Source organism: Struthio camelus, chromosome 4, assembly GCF_040807025.1.
Source record: "Struthio camelus isolate bStrCam1 chromosome 4, bStrCam1.hap1, whole genome shotgun sequence".
Taxonomy (NCBI): domain Eukaryota; kingdom Metazoa; phylum Chordata; class Aves; order Struthioniformes; family Struthionidae; genus Struthio; species Struthio camelus.
The window spans coordinates 32,638,541-32,655,535 of record NC_090945.1 but is presented as its reverse complement, the minus strand read 5'-3'; the positions used below and the strand labels follow the sequence as shown (position 1 = coordinate 32,655,535).

At 40.8% G+C, this 16,995-nt stretch overlaps 1 protein-coding gene across 1 annotated transcript; it reads right to left on the bottom strand.

The window, feature by feature from the left end:
- Positions 1–1,364: 1,364 nt before the first annotated feature.
- MGST2 (microsomal glutathione S-transferase 2) lies at positions 1,365–13,370 on the bottom strand. Its single transcript, XM_009689298.2, has 5 exons — positions 12,946–13,370; positions 7,546–7,645; positions 5,936–6,006; positions 4,365–4,446; positions 1,365–1,556 (listed from the first exon to the last, which is right to left on the bottom strand). Exons 1-5 carry the CDS (start codon positions 13,001–13,003, stop codon positions 1,430–1,432), a joined length of 438 nt encoding a protein of 145 aa, XP_009687593.2. The 5' UTR covers positions 13,004–13,370; the 3' UTR covers positions 1,365–1,429.
- Positions 13,371–16,995: the final 3,625 nt, after the last annotated feature.

Genomic DNA, 16,995 nt, shown 5'->3' with positions numbered 1-16,995 from the left:
CATTACTGACCCCAAGTCTTGCACCTATGCACTTGTTTTGTTTTATTGTTTAAAATGCCATTTCAGCCTTTGCCACCTGCAAGTTCTAAATTATGCCCTTTAATCATATTACAGTGACTCTAAAGCACTGAATTTTGCACATGTAATACACTCACTTATAAAAGGTTATTATGGACCTTATTCAGCACTCTATATTGTGCTCAGCTTATCAACCCCAGTAGACTTCTGAGCAAACCTTGTGTTAATTATATAGACCTGAATGAACAGCACTATAAACACATGCAACATCTTTGGCCAACTCCTATCTTCAGAGACATGGCAGGCAAAACTTCAGGCTGCTGGCTCTAGCTTGCATTGATGTATTCAATGTTGCCTAAATGGCCTGAATTATCAGAGGAGCTGCCAAAATAGTCAGGCATGGCCTTACTTCTCTTTTCGTCTAGATGGTTTAAAATCAGCCTTGGCACGCTTTGAGCTCATGGTGCTAAGCCATGACTTTTCCCTCCTTTTAGCAGAAAACTCTTTTCATAGTCAGTTTGCTTTTTGTTGTAATTTGATGATTCCCAGGGCTTTGGCCATGCTGGGGTGTTAGTCTAGTCTCTCCCACACCCCAGCCATCTGTGCCTTTTTTGGGAGACAATGAAGTAGACCCAATTGTTTGACGAGCATCTGTGCCTTCTCTTTGTCTGCACCGGGTCTCCGTCTCGCAAGTGCCGCATTGTGGATATAGCCTGTCTTGGAGAGGCTTTGTGTGAGAACTGAGATCTGCCTGCAGGAGGGCCCCACTCCTACGAGAAAAGTGTTTGAGCATGTGTTGCACTGTAAGCATGTGTATAAAATCAAAAGGCCTTCACAGAAGTGTAAGGTCAAGTACAGCTTTAAATGTTTTCCTGAAGAAAGCAGTGTTTCGGTATATGCTTAAACACCCCCCTAAAGTGGGATAGGATATACTTGCAAAATTGGAACCTTCCAACAGCATAGTGCAACACAGCGTATTTTGACGTTTGTGTAGAACAGAGGACACTGCTCAAGAAAATGAAGAGGAGTGAAGGAAGACTACAGAGGCATTGGCAAAGCTGAAGGACGTTGGGTAAGATGCGCTGTTGCTTACAGTGTGAGTTGCAGTTAAGTTACTTGGTGAATTAATGATATTAATTTTATGTAATTTGTTTAGGGTTTACAGTACTGTGTGTGAAACTAGAACATTTAATTGAAAATGCAGACATGATATGGCATTCTGTCTGACAGACTCCTTCTCAAGAGCAATGAGAAAGGAGAAAGTGCAGACGAAACTCAGGAAAAGCATGCATTTTATATTGCAGTGGGCATTTAGGAAGAATTCTGAAGCCTTAGTCACACACAGCTTACCTCTTTGATGTGCAGGGAAATCATCTGCATTATTTATTTATTAAAAGGAAAAAAGCAATCTTCAAAACAATTTACGTAATTTCTTCCCAATGTCCAGGTATTCATCCAGAAGGCTGTTAACAATCCCAGCTGCACCCAGGGCTATCAAGCAGGTTAAAACTATCAAATTCAAATAAAAACCTGATAACCTAGAAGAAGAAAAGAGAAAAATACTGTTAAAGGCTATATGTAGTGTATTTACTATGAAACTGCTTGTCTGCACCAGTTAAGAGCTATGTACAATCAAAAAGGTTTACTCTTGCAAAAAGAACTTGGGTTGTTTTGGTCACAAACAGTTACTGAGGGTGAGTTTTGCTGGAGAGTAGAGAGATTCTCAATATCCTCTTTAGGGGAAATCTCTCCCTCAGTGTCTCTAAATATTCATATGGAAGCTGGGCACTTATTCCATAATGAGCTAGCTCATCCCATGGCATGAGCTGTAACTGAAGCTGCAAACAGACTTGGGCACCTCACTGCAACTCCAGATTTAGGAGTGCAGGAGAGGAGCCTCTGGGACTGGGTGAGAGGCATGTATGTCTTCTATCAGCACTTGTTCGCCAGGTATTCCCCACAGTGCTGGGAAGTCTGTTTTTGATGATCGCGCTGACTTGGACGTGGATTTTTGGAGTAGAAAGGAAGAATGTGATCCTAAAACTCGGTGGTTAGGGTACTTGCTGGGGATGGGAGAGGGTCAGATTACTTCATTTATACCAAATGGAAAGCTCCCATAAGAGAGACAGGGAGAGGACTTCAGCTCTAAAACAGAGAATTCTCTTGGCTGGCATATGGGAGCAGGAGCTTTCCTCTGTGCCAGTTGCATGCCCTTCTAGGGTCATTCTTAGTTGTCTTGGGTGCAGATGGATCTAGTAGACATATTCTGGAAGTTATTGCCAGATTGGCTTCTGCAGGCACAGAAAGGCCTGTTTCAAGAATCCCATCGGCTTAGCATTGGAGGGAAGTCTGAGGACCTTGTCAGCCTTTGGTTTATACCTATGCCCCTGCCCACAGAAGCTCAAGTGACTATGTGCTCAGGCACAACTATGTGGGTGGGGAGTCCGAGAATCTCACTGGTGCCTAAAACTTGATACAGCCCTTCTGTATACATCACATCTAAATGCAGATTTGAAAATGGTGAACTTCCTCACTTTCAAGAAGCATGCAAAGCCTTAATTTAGCCTTTTGAACACTGATCAGAGTGTGTTAGAAGGATGAAGCATATAGCTCACTTGAAAAAGCCCATCTGGAACAGAAACCAAGTAGAAGGTGCATGTACCTGTTGCTTTCTTAAGAAATCCAGCCTTGGCAAGTCTGAAGTGGAATTCATGTATTCAAGTGTGGTGGTGTGTATATTTACCAGCTCTCCAGACACGTGGACCAGGTGAGCAAATTTCTCTATATAACTGCCACTGCTGTAGTCAGTGATTAGACTTGAGAATTAATGCAGCTTCTTGCTGCAAGGCCTGCTTGAGGTATGTTATGTGTTTTGGGGCTTAATTCTGCACGTCTGACTTGTACTGATCTGTCGTCAGCTGAAAAGCCTGCTGAGGGATAGTGTGAGCAAGGCACACACAAACAGGCCTTGTGAGCAGATCCGTTTTCTAGGGGTGCAAGGCTGACTCTCAGCAACCATGCCAAGAAATTAGTGCTTTACACTTTAGTGAAACTCTTGTCTAATAATGAAGCCAGCCACTGTTCTTAGGCTTCCTTGAGAGGCTGAAGCTATTAGTCTAGGAAAATATAGCATAAAGTAAAACATGAGAAAGATTTTTTTAAACAAACAACTTTTTAGTTTACTGATTAAAGAAAAGTCCATTATGTTTTATTTACTTGTTTGTTTTAGAAGGTCTTGCTACCTAGACTTAATAGTTATTGATTTTCTGGTTGTCATTCATGGCATCGTTTGGACTATTGCATCTCTGACTGGGAGTTATAAAATTATCCCCATATATCTGCTCTCGAAAACTTGGCCTTGCCCTTCTCTTAAGCAACAGCTCTTCAAAACAGGGTGAAGGATTGGTGGAGACTCTAGTGAAGCAGGGGAATGATAACCTCAGTATAAAGGCTGTGGAGAATAGCTTTGTATTCCAGCCTTTTGCTGCTGCAGGATTATTCACTACAAAAGAAAAAAAAAGTGCTGTTTCTAGTCTGATTGTTTCATATATTTCTCCAGAAATATGGATTCCCAAGCCTTTTATTTTTACGACTGGCATATATCATGCTACTTTCTTTTTATGACTGATATGTATGTTGGAAGAGAAGCCGTAGGTTAGGGTGTGTAAGATAATAAAGTGGCTTCAGTGAAGCAAGAAATAAATTATGTGTTTGAGTGTACACTCATGCATTGGAGGGGTGTTTTGCTGATGTTCATGTTTTTTGAAGCAGAGTTCATGTTCCCAGATGCTGTGCGCTTAACATTCATTAACTTAAGCTTATCTGAAGCTGTATTTTGTTATCTGTTTGGTGAAAGTTCATTTGCCTACAAGGCCAGATCTGCTTGCTTCCTTTCATGTGTTTTGTATGGTTAGCATACGTGTGTTAATTTGACAAAGCGAGGAAAAATGAGAATAGCAGAGAAGCAAGTACTGTGTATGCTGTGTCTCAGCAGTCTCCCGTCATACAGTAATCCTGAGCTGCAAAACTGTGCTTCTGCATTCAGTCCCCTTTGAGTCTAGTTGCTGATATGCTGTTCAGTACAAAGCAGGCACCCACGAGGTGTTACATGGAGAGCATCAAACCTTTTGTCTCTCGTGACCTGTAGCACATGCAAATCGTAATCGAGGCTTCTACTGTACCAGCCAGCCTGCTTCCCTGAGGGTTTTCATTTCAGACCTCTTGCTGACACTTTACACATGTTGCATTCAATTATAGTCACTTTTCACTGCCAGTCCTTGGCTCTAAGCCCGGCTTCAGACCACAGCCTGGAGTTTTTAACCTGCATGCAGATGGTGATTCCTTACCTTCCTTTTGCAGACGCTACATAACCGTGGAAGTACTTGTAGCGGGCAAAAATGTACACCAGACCCAGAAAGGAAGCTAGTTCTGGGAAAGACAAGAGTAATGGGGGGGGGGGGGAGAGAAAAAAACAGTTAGAAAACATAACAATGAGGATTGTAGGCAGTTTTGTTATGTTTTCAAGTTACATAGTTACATAACACTGGGTGTTCTCATAGCTATCCTTACACTGGGAAGTAATATTGTGAAAGAAATACGCATACATATATTTTTCTTCACTACATAAGGCTCTTGATATGGGTTTACTGGTAGGAAGAAGTTTTTTTTCTGGTTTAACTCCAGTAAATGTACCTATGGGAGATCCTTAGGTGAAGAAATGACTTACAGAGGAGGTTAACAGAATCCTTCTTTTCTTCCATGTGACAACACATATCTGTGTTGCTGTTAGTGAATGTGATTTTCCTTGATTCAAGTGTCTGTCTGTGAGTACATGTACTATTCCTTATCCAATTTGTTGACTGAAGTGGTGTTAACTCTGCATTTATGTTGGTGCAGTGGCGGTGAGAATCTGTCTATAAGAGAGCCCCAGAACAGAATTATTGTTCTGGAGCAAACGTAGAAAATGGAGAGGAAAACTAGTTTTTCAGGAAGGAGAAGTTTACTGAGGTATGAGCTAGTTTTCCTTTCTCTGGACACACAGGCTCTGTGCTTCCAATACATCACTCGGGAAAGGGTTAATAAGGGAAAAGGTGAAGTTTAGACTCTGTCACAAAGTTCAGCTCTACAAAAGTCCACCCCGTCAGTGTTAGGAGACTCCACGGACCTACCTCAGAAAGTCCAGTGGAGTGAGAGGTAAGAAAACAGTGGTATCTGAGTTCAGGACAGTTAGCCAGAAATGGCCTGCTTAGGTGCTTGAGAAAACATAATGGTTTTCCCAAGTCTTCCATGCGTACCTTAAGTATAGTAACTACCTACATCTGGAGATGCTGCTGTTTTGGCTGAGCTTGAACTCTCGGTACTAGCTTGTGCTAGACCCCAAAACAGGTGAATGAATCGTAGCCCAGCGGTGATGTCACTCATCTGGTATGTAAAATCCCAAAGGTTTGCTGGCCTGAACACTATCTCCTTCAGCCAGGGGTCCAGCTACAGAGAGGAGTGCTCTGACCTGAGCCTTCTGAGGCTGCTTTCTCCCCAAGGACAATAGCTGTGCTTGATGTCCTGCAAGAATTGTCCTATAATGTGTAAATAATTGTTAGCAGGAAACATCTAGGAGCTGCCTTTCTGAGTGACTCACCCTGGAAATCCACTGAATGAATGAAAAATAGGCTATGCACTGGTTCCATAATTTGCAGAGAAAAATAAAAACTAGTGGGGCTTTGTGAAATGCCATGACTGTGTGGGGACTTCTTGTAGAGCCCTCCAAAAGGAGCACTCAGTGATAAAAAGGTGATGAAGTTAAAGGAAGAAAAACATGTCTACAGTAATTGACCTCCTGTTACAGCCAAACTATATAAAAATAAAAAATAAAAAATAAAAAACAAAAAAACCTTTTCATTCCAAAATAGAAAGTTTTTACCTTGATTAAAAAAACATCCTGCAATCCAGAGGGCAGCCAGAAATATTGGATAAAACTCCGCACAGTTTTGTCTGCAGAATAAATTTGAAAGAACATTATTGTGGAAAGAAAAGGAATTGTGGGTAGGATTTTCAAGGACGTTCAGCTTTGGCCTCATTTTATTCCCTCTAAAATTAATGCCATTGAATCTAGTGGGAGCACAGTCAGGCCAGGATCAGGCACTCTTAAAAACTCATTCTTTGTAATTTCGAATATGAGCATTAACTATTTCAAACGTGTTTGTGGTATTTAAACTTAGGCAAGGATCTGGATCCCAACTAAATGGAAGTGCTTAACAGATAACCCCAAATCAAGTGTTTGTGCAGCAGAGAGAGGCAGAAATTCAAACACGTCCCTGGATGTAATGCTAATCACTCATTTCCATGCATGCAAGTTTTGTGGGTCAGCATTCCCAGAACTGCAAGAGGAAGCATGGAGACATGCGTAGGCAGTTTGGATTGCTCTGCTGGGGCCAATGCCTCTATGAAGTGCTCTTAGGGATAAGCAGCACATGATAGATCTTCTCATGGTTAGGACAATATTTGTGGACATCATCAGTTTTCACACCAATATTTTCTTGGGCTCTCTTTTCTTGGTTGTCATTCAGAATGAATTTCTCTTTAACAAATGAGGCAACCTTCTGTATCTAATATATTCTACTGTCTGATATAATTTTTCTAATATATCCTATGCCTAATTTTTTTGTTATCCAATAGAACTATGGCTACAGGAGATGGGATGTTTTAAACAATACTATGTTAAATATAAATACTTTATGCTTAGGGGCTTTAGCTAATCACTAGCTGGAGCCCTTTAGGAAAACACCATCTTCTTAGATAGGCTACCCCACAGTTATCCACGGTGACAGACTGAGGTTTTCTGTGCTATTGTCTTTTAACGCTTATCCCATTATCGTTAAAAGACTAGCTGAACCATTCGAAAAGTGATCTGTGTCTGTAACTGCATTGTTTGTCATTTCTTGAGCAAAGGATACAAAGAAAAGGTAATCTCTTTAAGATAAGATTTTTGCTTATCTTCTGGACTGAGTCTTCTTTTTAAAAGGTGTAGAAAAGTTAGAAATATTAGAAGGTTGGGAAGAAGATTCTTGAAGCTGGACATTCTTGATTAAGATTGAGCATGTTATTGTGTTCAGTTGAGGAAAAAGTACATAGATTTTCTTACGTAATTTGTAGATACACATTACAAATTTGAATGTAAGCCTTCTAAAATCAAAATTTGAAAAGTATTGTAAATGTATTGCAATGGATTCTTACATGTACAACACTCGGTGCAGTTACTTTCTCAAATCAAGTCAATGGCTCCACAAATGGTGGTGATTAGCCCTGGATCACAACCATTTCATGTTAGAGCAGAGTTGTGGCGAGTGTAATTGCACAGAGGTACGTACAGATGAGAGTTCACTGGTAGCTAAGATGTAGTGTCATAGCGTACAGCAGAAGATAAATACAATTTTTTAGACCTCATTTTACCTCAGAATTCTCTAGTGCCACATGAATTAGGTGAATAAAGATGTTGTTTGTTGCCACCATCGTAATGATCTCAGGACTTACTGTGCACGAAACGTTCTGTCAAATTCTGGAGCTCCAGTGACAGCTGGGGGCATGACCTTGTGCTTCATTCTTGATTTTCCCACCAGCCAAGCAAAATGGCCTGCAAACAAAAATAAAGGCTCACATATTACACAGTTTTTCTAAAAACAAAAAAACACCCACCAAAAAACCCCACAACCCAGCAACTCAGTTGATTCCTTAACATACATCAGTCATTTACAATGTCAATCATTTTTAAATCAAAATCATTGTTCTTTGCATTTCATACAATGGAAAGAGGCCAGTATTAGATAAACTAGTTTTCTCTTGAAAAGTTCAGGTCTTAACTTCAAACATGACTTTCTTGTGAGGAAGGGGAAAAATTACTATTTCAGAAATATATGCGTTATCTTTTAGCATTTGCTAAAACTAGCTATAACTTAAATATCCTTCTGCCTCGTCTGAATCGTACAGTTGCGCAGCCTAGGAGCAGTCTAGTTGCACTACAATAGAGTGTGCTATGCTAGCACACTCTAACTGTTTTGATGCTATACCAGGGATAGTATCAAAATAATCAAATTGCCCTGATGGAGGTCACCCACCCTGCTTGTTTAAATAGTGTATGATCGTTTTATTTTAATGATACCAAGAACTGTGGAGCTTTGGAGTATGGGGTGTTGTTACATGCTCTGGAAACAAAAATCTGGTAGCCACCTTTTTAAATGTATTTAGCAATGTCTTACAGTGCATACTCTTCCATATGTTTTGACCATCTTGGACTCTCAAAATTCTGTGTGTTGGAAAGAGCACAGAGAGCTGCAACTAGGGAGTTTGTAGTCTGTTCCCTGCTCTCCACCTCACCTGTTGGAGAGCGGAGAGCTGATCTATTAGAGAGCGTAGGCTGTTTGCCCTGCCACTGATTGGACCTGATAACACTTAACCTGTCTTGCAAAGCATTTTTTAGATCTAGTGCAGTGCTGTGAACAACAGAAATTACCTACTGCAAAGTGACTAAATATCAGTTATTTGAAAAAAAAAAAAATCTGTGTCGTCTGAGCTTTATTTCCAGGATCTCTTCTGATAGGTATAGCGTGCCTCGTTTTTACTGGTATCGGCATTGCAGAAGTCTGCATTTAAAAGTTTAGTAGAGGCTCACAAGGACAAAAAAGTTAGAGAGCTGCTGAATCTTTGGATAGCAATTTTCAGTAGGCAGAAGATCTACTGGGCATCTCCCTGTTAGACTGTAAAACTCTCTGGGTACCTGGAGTTCTTTTTCTGGCGGTGTCATAACCACCCTGCATGAGAAGCTCACTGTCTACCGTTTACTTGAACTTTATCCAGACCCAGAAACTAGGCACCATCTGAGTTCATTGAAAAGGCTAGTCTAATGTGCAAGCTCAGAGCATAGCTTCTGTCCTCCCTTCAGAGAGCAGTGGCATTAAAATACAGCTAGAGATATTAGTGGTGCTGCCCTGTGCACCTTTCATGTCTCAGCCTTGTGGCCAAAGCCTTTTCCCAAAAAGGCATTTTCCCATCTGTCTTCTCTCCACATAGGTAATTACAGGCTGTGTTCAAGTGACCTCTTAACCTCTCCCTCCAGAGACTAGTCAGAGCATCTCAGATATCTCACTCTAAGGCAGGTTTACAGGACCTTTCATTGTATTTGCATCCAGGAAGACCTCCTCCACTCCTGCCCACACATCTCTTGTTATGCCTGGCGATTCATCCATTATCTGACGCCTTACAGCGTTTTCAGAAGGGAAGAATGGCAGTGGGGAGGGTTTAGGGAACATGCTTTAGGGAGACTGAAACTCGTGGAGGCACAAGAATGCTTTTCAAGAAATGTTTTCCTGGGAAATGTAAGTGAACATTTGTTTTTTGACCTCTGCCATCCACGTAATTACCCTTTTTTTTTTGTGACGAGTGCGACACGCTGGCAAATTCTGCCTGGCTTATCAGTCAGAAGTGCTAGGCGAGCCTTACTTAGCATTTCATGGCGATAGCATTTCCTGCCAGCAACGGATAACTGCTTTTCTGGCCGCACGGAGCCATATGATGCTTATCACCGGTCTGGGACTAGGATTTTTCTACTGAGGAACTACGGGAAGCTGAGGCAGCTCATCACGTCTGAACCAGCTGAAACAGCCTTGAAGGGATGCTGGGCAAAATAAACTTACTAGGGGAAGTAAGAAGATAAGGGCATTGATGGGCCAGATTGTGTTTCAGTTTGTTCAGAACATTTAACCAAGGCAAATCCTTAAGGCCGTGGAATAGCCCTGGCCTTGGCTGTGATGCAGTTTGCCCTCGGTACTGCTAGGTCAGCACGGTTCTAGTTTGAGGGCCAGAGATTTGCAAGTGGGACAATCTGGTTAACCGTATGCAGAAACAGAGATCTGTAACGAGGCTATGCTGATAGTAAGGCCAGTCATTGTAAAATCAACCTCTTAAGTAGCTTTCCACTGTGATTGATGAGAACTTTGCTTGAATTAGGGATGAGTGGGCTTTTATATGCCACCAGAAACCAAGCCAGGGCACTGTGTAATGGGAGAACTAGAGTTATGTCTGTCACCTTAGAAGAAAAGGTGAGCCTAGTGGGCAGAACAAGACAGTTGCCAAGCAAGGACTTGCAAAGAGCTGAGTAAAGGAATAATTACTGTATTTTCTGTTAACTGTATAGGACTTGACTTCTAGTTCCTTTCTAGTGAATAGAAAGCAGTGCTATAACTCCGAATTTAAGTTTTGTGATTATGGCTTCACAAGGACTAAAGTAAATAATAAAGCAATGGGAGAGCTCTACTGCCCCACCCACTGGAGGTGCTGCAGCGAGGACTCCAGAAAGCATTGCAGCAGGAATAAGTAAGGATTTCTTAGTCTTTTCTGTATCAGCCCCCACCCCCCCTCCCCCCCACCCCGCCCCGGGAATCAAGTTGTTCAGTTCTTGCAGGCTAAATTACATGACCTAGGTAGTTACGAGGTATGCTTGACTTGCCTTTGTTTGCTTTTGTTAAACTTTCATTTTCATGTGGCATTTATGGTTACTGAGTTAATGTCTTTACTTTGAAAATACAGGACAAAGCAGGCTTTCAAGTAACATTACTCTCAAGCACTGTATGTGTTAAAAAGCCTATAAGAAAGGTGGTCTTTGTATCGCAGTGTATGATGGTGTGTGTCAATTTGCATGACTTTGCCTAACAGCCTTTTTTAAAAAAAATCAGATGCTATTTAATATTTTCTTGCTGGATGCAGGGATTATTAAGAGTGATTTTAAAAGGTGCAAATTCAGAGATGTTTCAAAACACAGGAGTGCTGGTGTCCTCCCTACTGGATTCTGTCCTACATCACTGACTGGGGATTCATGCTGTTCGTTTACTGGATTCCTCTGTTTTCCCATAAGTCTACAGAACACTCTAATCTCTCAAGCAAATCTTAGCTGCTTAAAACTGGATTCATGACTGGAGCCACTTCCTGCATTGTTTCTGCCCTTTCTTTCTACCCTAGAGCATTTTCTAGCACAGCGTAATCTTTAACTGACCTGATTCTTTGAATAACTCATGATGCTGAGATGCTAAGTCTTGTCTGTCAGTACCTCTGATGATTGTTAAGTGAAACCTGACTTTCAGCACTGCTTCAGGGAGGTCGGGGAGGTCGTGTCACCCATTAGCGCCTTCCTACCTCAGGACCAGAGGCTCAGCAGAATAAACAGAAGAGTAAACAGAGCGCTGTGCTTTGTATGTTGTAGTGTGTTTTGCTCAAGGCAATCAATCACACTCCGGGCTGCTTCCCTGAATTGAACTGGTTAGAACTCTTCCTTATGGTACCAGTTTCACAGCATTCGGTGAAAAAGGTGTTTTGAACTCACATGGGTTAATCTGTCTTGGTTTACCCAAGCTAGATAGAGTGCTGAAGGTAAAACAAGCTGTGATGATTTAAATCAGATTACCATATCAGATTCTTACCAAGGTTTCTCTGTGTAGGGACTTCATGTCAGACTGCCAGTGTAAGTTAAAACCCAGGCTATCTTGTCTTTTCTGTAATTTTAACTAAGATTAACTAATATGGATTAACCAACAGAAGGACAAACATATATATTTTCCCCCTTCCCTTTCTAGTGTCAATATCTGTACAATTCCTTGAATTTTCAGGCTGTACTAGCTGTCTAGATTTTTTTTAACCCTTAACACTTCTACTCCATTAAAAATCAAGACAGGCAAGTTGAACTTTCACAGAAGCTGATGGTAAGTGCTGCTACCAGATAGAAACGTTCTGTGAAGATCACGTAGGCACATTGTAGCTAATCTGAAGATATAAAAAGAGCCTAAGATACAGGTAACCCCAAACGTTCCAGTTACATACTCCATCCCTCCAAAGACATGCAATTTAGAAACTTAAATTTTAGGCATTTTTAATTTGCCTTCTGATATGTTTGGCTTTTTTTTAACCCAGAGAGGTGACGTTCTCAAGCTTTTCTTCCACCAGGTAGCAACATTATTTCAGCAGCTGGGTTTGCTGCCCAGAGAAGAACAAACAAACAAACAATCACACCACATTAAGTAAGCTGGCAGTGCTGCAGGTATTTGAAATAAGGGCAAAGCAATTATCTTCAACTCACTCTTAATCTCATGCTAGCATAGCAAGATTGCCTTCAAGATATATCCCGTTTCCTGGTGTAAACACAACCATATGAATCAGCATATCTCAAAGAAAATAATGGCAAGCATTAAAAATGCTACGATTTTAGACTGATACACGGCAAAAACAATGTCTCGAACTTGCCCACTTCTTTCCCTAGTCATCTAGCCTGATAAAATGGGTAAAATACATGTTCTTGTTTCTCAGCAACATATCTGTATGGGATAAAATAAATCTGTTTAGAATCTTAAAAGAAGTCTAATGATAACGACAGTGTGTGGAATGTGTTCATGTTACTTCTGCTCTACAGGTTTGCTTTCTTTTTTCTTTTCAGGTACTTAATACTGTGCAATTTTGGGGGAGGAATAATTTTTACAGTACTTTCAGTCCAGCATTCACGTATTTGATTTGACAAATTTACTCTCACTTTTGATGTTTTCAGTTGCCTAATATTCAGGTACCTAAATAAGAATCAAAACCAAGACAGAACATGGCTTTTGGGTAACTTTACAGCTAGTTGCCAGCTCTCGCAATAGTACGGTTCCAAAAACTCAGTAAACAAAATAGAAATTGCAAACAAATTAGTGTCTCCCATAGGGAAAAGTAATCTGTCCCACTGTGCCAACGCCCTTTCAGACTGTAGAGAGGGTAAATAATGTTCCAGTGAGAAAAACCTTAGGAGTTCTCAGAAATTAAAGTTACATAACAGCCAGTTTAGCACATGATAATTCCAGTACTTCAGAGTCAGTGGAAACTTCCCCAAGCCCAGCCACACAATCCCGCAGAACTTACATTGCTGGAAGGCAGAAAGAAGAGATACAGCAGCAAGCAAAACTAAATCACCAGCCATGTTCCCAGGAGCTTCCGCGTTCAAGCAGGATATGTGTATAGGAGAGAGAAAGATTGAGCAATAAGGAAGAACAACAGGCGGGAGAATTATACAGCTTTTCAGGACTGTAGCAAAGATCAGCCTTAGATATCTAACGCAAAATTATGACCATTTTTAGTTCTTGAAAAAGTTAAAAGACTACCAGCCAGCTCTGCTTGCCTCTTGCCTGTGTGAAAGCACAGGCAGAACAAAACTAGCCTTTCGTGCCTCTGTGGATTCAGAAGTTCTTTTATGTCTTAGATTTCAGCTGTAATCTCTTTGGGGGCAAAGACTTTTGTTCTGTGTTTGTACAGTGTCCAGCACAGTGAGGTTCACATCCATCACTAGTAGTGCCACTCCAAAGCAGCAGGTGCAGGAGATGAGAGGGGGAAAGTGGAGCTTTTTTACTGTCCTTACACTTCATTCACAGGTTTTGCCAAATATACAACTTAGTCTCATGTGGCTGGCGTGACAGCCGCTTACTGATAGTTAGCACACAGAAAGGAATTATTCAGGATAGTTCAAGGGGTAAAACTACTGAGAAAGAAAGAAAAATCTCCCCTGATTTTACTGTCTGCAGTATGTTTTCTATAGCTTACGCCTAGGCCAAAAATTAGGAGAGATTATCTCAAGGGATGTTTCTTCATCAGCTAGCCTTAATTAATAGCAAGTTTATTGTTGTTAGCCTTTGTGATTCCATAAGATCACTGGAACAAAAGCAGTGTAACGTTTGTTGTGATTTCAGGATCAATCTTCCACTTTGTGTCCAGCTGGTGTTGAGGTTGGGTATTTCACTGACTTCAGTCAACTATGCGTATTTTAAAGGCTAAAGTAAGACATATTTTAAATCAGTTATTTTTACCCTGCTGAATTTTAAAATGTAAGTTATTAGGTGTTAATTCAGTATATTATTCTTTCCAAAGACTGGAGCAGTAGATAATATATAGCATAGTAATACTATGCTATATATAGTATAGATGTAGTAGTAATGGCAGTTGGATGTTTGTGCTTGGTAACTCTTTAATTACTGATTTAGCACCTTAATTACTGTTGTCGTTATAGGATGGGTTTGGCTTTCTGACAAGACAGTTTCTCTCTTCTTTTAGAGTAAAGTGTGTGTTCAAAGCATTGTCACCCTACTGATACAAGAAAGTAAAGAAAAACTCTGGCGCAGAGACACTAGCTGAGAAGTTTGAAAGATCATTTTGAAAAGTTAAAGCCACAGGAGCTAAACATTTTGAGGTCTTCAGCTGGCATTAAAATTGCATTTTTTTTTTCTGACTTCATTCCAAGTATGCCAACTTCAAAATGGCAATGGACATGCAAAATCCAAGAAATATTGACTTCTAGTAGGAAGGAATACCATCTGGGGGATGAGGTTAAACCCACAGAATGAATAAAACTTATGTGGCCGTATGTCTGAGCTAGAGTCCACTTAAGACTGTGCTTGCTTTCCATTAACATCAGAGAGTTTGTAGTTGCCTATAGATTTGTATTGCCTTAGGTTATGTGTAATTCACAGACAACTTGATCTAGCATTACCGTCCTTCCCTGTCTAACTCGGGAATAGAAAATCAAATCATATACAAAACAAGACTCTTAGGTTGAGTTCATTTCTGATTGTGCAACTACAGTAGTACCGCAGATGCCCAGGGCTTTTATGATATATTTATATAAGCTCCAATACATAAGTAGGTGCCAGGATCAACTAAGATATTTCTCCAGTTACGTCAGGATATTTGGCAGCTTGTCTGTGGCTAGTTTCTCAGCTTGTTCATGACGGATATAATTTGATTTTGTATTTCCTCCACTTGCATGTATTTTATATGTGCTTTGCTTACCTTTGTCCTTGTAAATGCATGTGCTTTCTCTAGCTGTCCAAAGCCAACTAGCAAGAGAGGTTTTGAACAGTGAAATGTAATGTGAAGTAAAAGATGCATCTGGTATCACATGTATCAAACTTAGATCTTTCCTATTTGGAAACAGTGGTATATTATTCCTGCACCATAATCTGTACTCATACTCTACAGGGAAAATAAGTGTCTCTAAACAGAATTTAGAGCAGTGGAAACTGAGGCATTGAGTGGGGGAGGGAGGGGCTTGCTAGTTTCACACAGCAGATCCGTATCAGCGCTGGGAATCTCAATTTTAAGGCAGACTAGTGGTCCTGCTTCTTGCTGACCTGTGCTTCCCTGGCAGATCTTCCCCAGAGAGGCTGGCTGGTGCGTCCCTCTGTAGAGAAGCTCCTGGTGACCCGGCTGTGAAGGCAGATCCCAGCAGGGTGCAGAACTGTTGTGACCAGAGAGCAGATGGTTGGGGTAGTGAGACCAAAAGCATTTGAAGTATGAACTAGATTGCTCCAATAAGCTCTTTTAGTGGAGTTACACTGTTAAAGCTGCTCAGTTTTGTCTCTGAAAGACCTGAAAAGAGCTGTGCAAATGACAGGGTTCAGTCTGTGCTGGGGGTATAACTTCTTAAAGGCCAGTCACAACTGGCAATACAATGACTTTTATTTTTAAAGACTTTCTAGGAGACAGGCTCTGAAGAAGAGAGAGGTTCCTCTGGCTGAAAGTGAAAGCGTACTTGGACTGTAATATATTTCACTGGAAACTTTCATAGCATAAATCAACACTATTACAAAGTACAAGGGTAGGTCGTGTCAAAACAAGTTTGGCTACAGCAGTATCAGGAGCAAGCTCTGCAGTTTACTAATTTACTCTGCTTTTCAACTATGTATTGCAAAGAACATTGGCCTATGTGGCACTGGGCCGTGCCGAGGCTTTAAATTTATTAGAATTAAGAAACAGGTGAAGCAGGAAGAGGAAAACCTTTATCCTGTGAAATGTTCCTATTAATGGTGCTGCTACCTCCTAAATCCCAGCTATAACCCTTATCTGTTGTTGCTGCGTATATACTTGGCGTGGGGCCTTGGGGAAAGGGTGAACAATCCATTTTGTCCAATTCATTCTAAAGTCTGGTTGTTCAGAGTCCCCTGCTTTGCAAAAATATTACCAAAAAATAAAATATGTTCTCGATTTCCATCTCATCCTCTGGACATTGGTGGAATGAGGTCAGACTGGTTTTGGTGGTGGTAGCAGAGCAGATTCAAAAGGATTAAATAAGTTAGTAACCAGAGGTTCAGATTCTTCTCCAGTCTATATCTTCTGCAGCCTTATGTCATCTGCAGCAATACTGGCTATAAGTCAGGAAAGAATTTGGTTCATAGTGTTCTCGTGTGGGTGCACAAAAGATGGATGTGCTTTACCTTTCATCAGTGTTAATGTGAGTTGCTGTATGCACATAAATTCCCACGTGCCCGCATGCCCACAGGCCTCTCTGATTTCTTTATGGCCTTTGGATATTATTAGATTTTTTTATTTTGGATCTTGCAAGAAAGTATCTGGGATGCAATAATGGGTTGGGATAGAGATATTACATTATTACATATGTGTATAAAATATAAGGTGTGCCAATGTTACATTATACTCCGTTGTAGTCATATCATGCTTTCAAAGTGGGATCTAAAAGAAAAGTCTAGATCGTGATAAGAAATACCTTCATGTAATTACAGTGCAGGAGTGGGTTTTTTTTGTTAAGTATTCGCCTGGTCTCAGTCCTGAGAAAACTCAAAAGTGCAATGATTTGGGAGAGACTGTCAGAACCCTTTCTGGAGTATGGGGTGTGAGCACATCTACTCTGCGCTGTAAAAGCTGTGTGTATGTGGTTATCAGAGAATAACTGGAGCATACATTGGGTAGAAGCTAAATATTCTTCACTTCCCTTGTCTCAGACCTCCTTCTAACCGAAATGTTTCTGGAACAGGCTGTACCTGTTCTCTGGAGATCTACTGCTAGCATAAGAAGGGAATTCTGCAAACCCTGCCTCTCCCACTCAGCAAAAGAGGAGGAAATGCAGTATACAAAGCTATTTTCCCTTCTTTCCTTTGATTTACTTGTGAGAAGCCTAATGAGTGC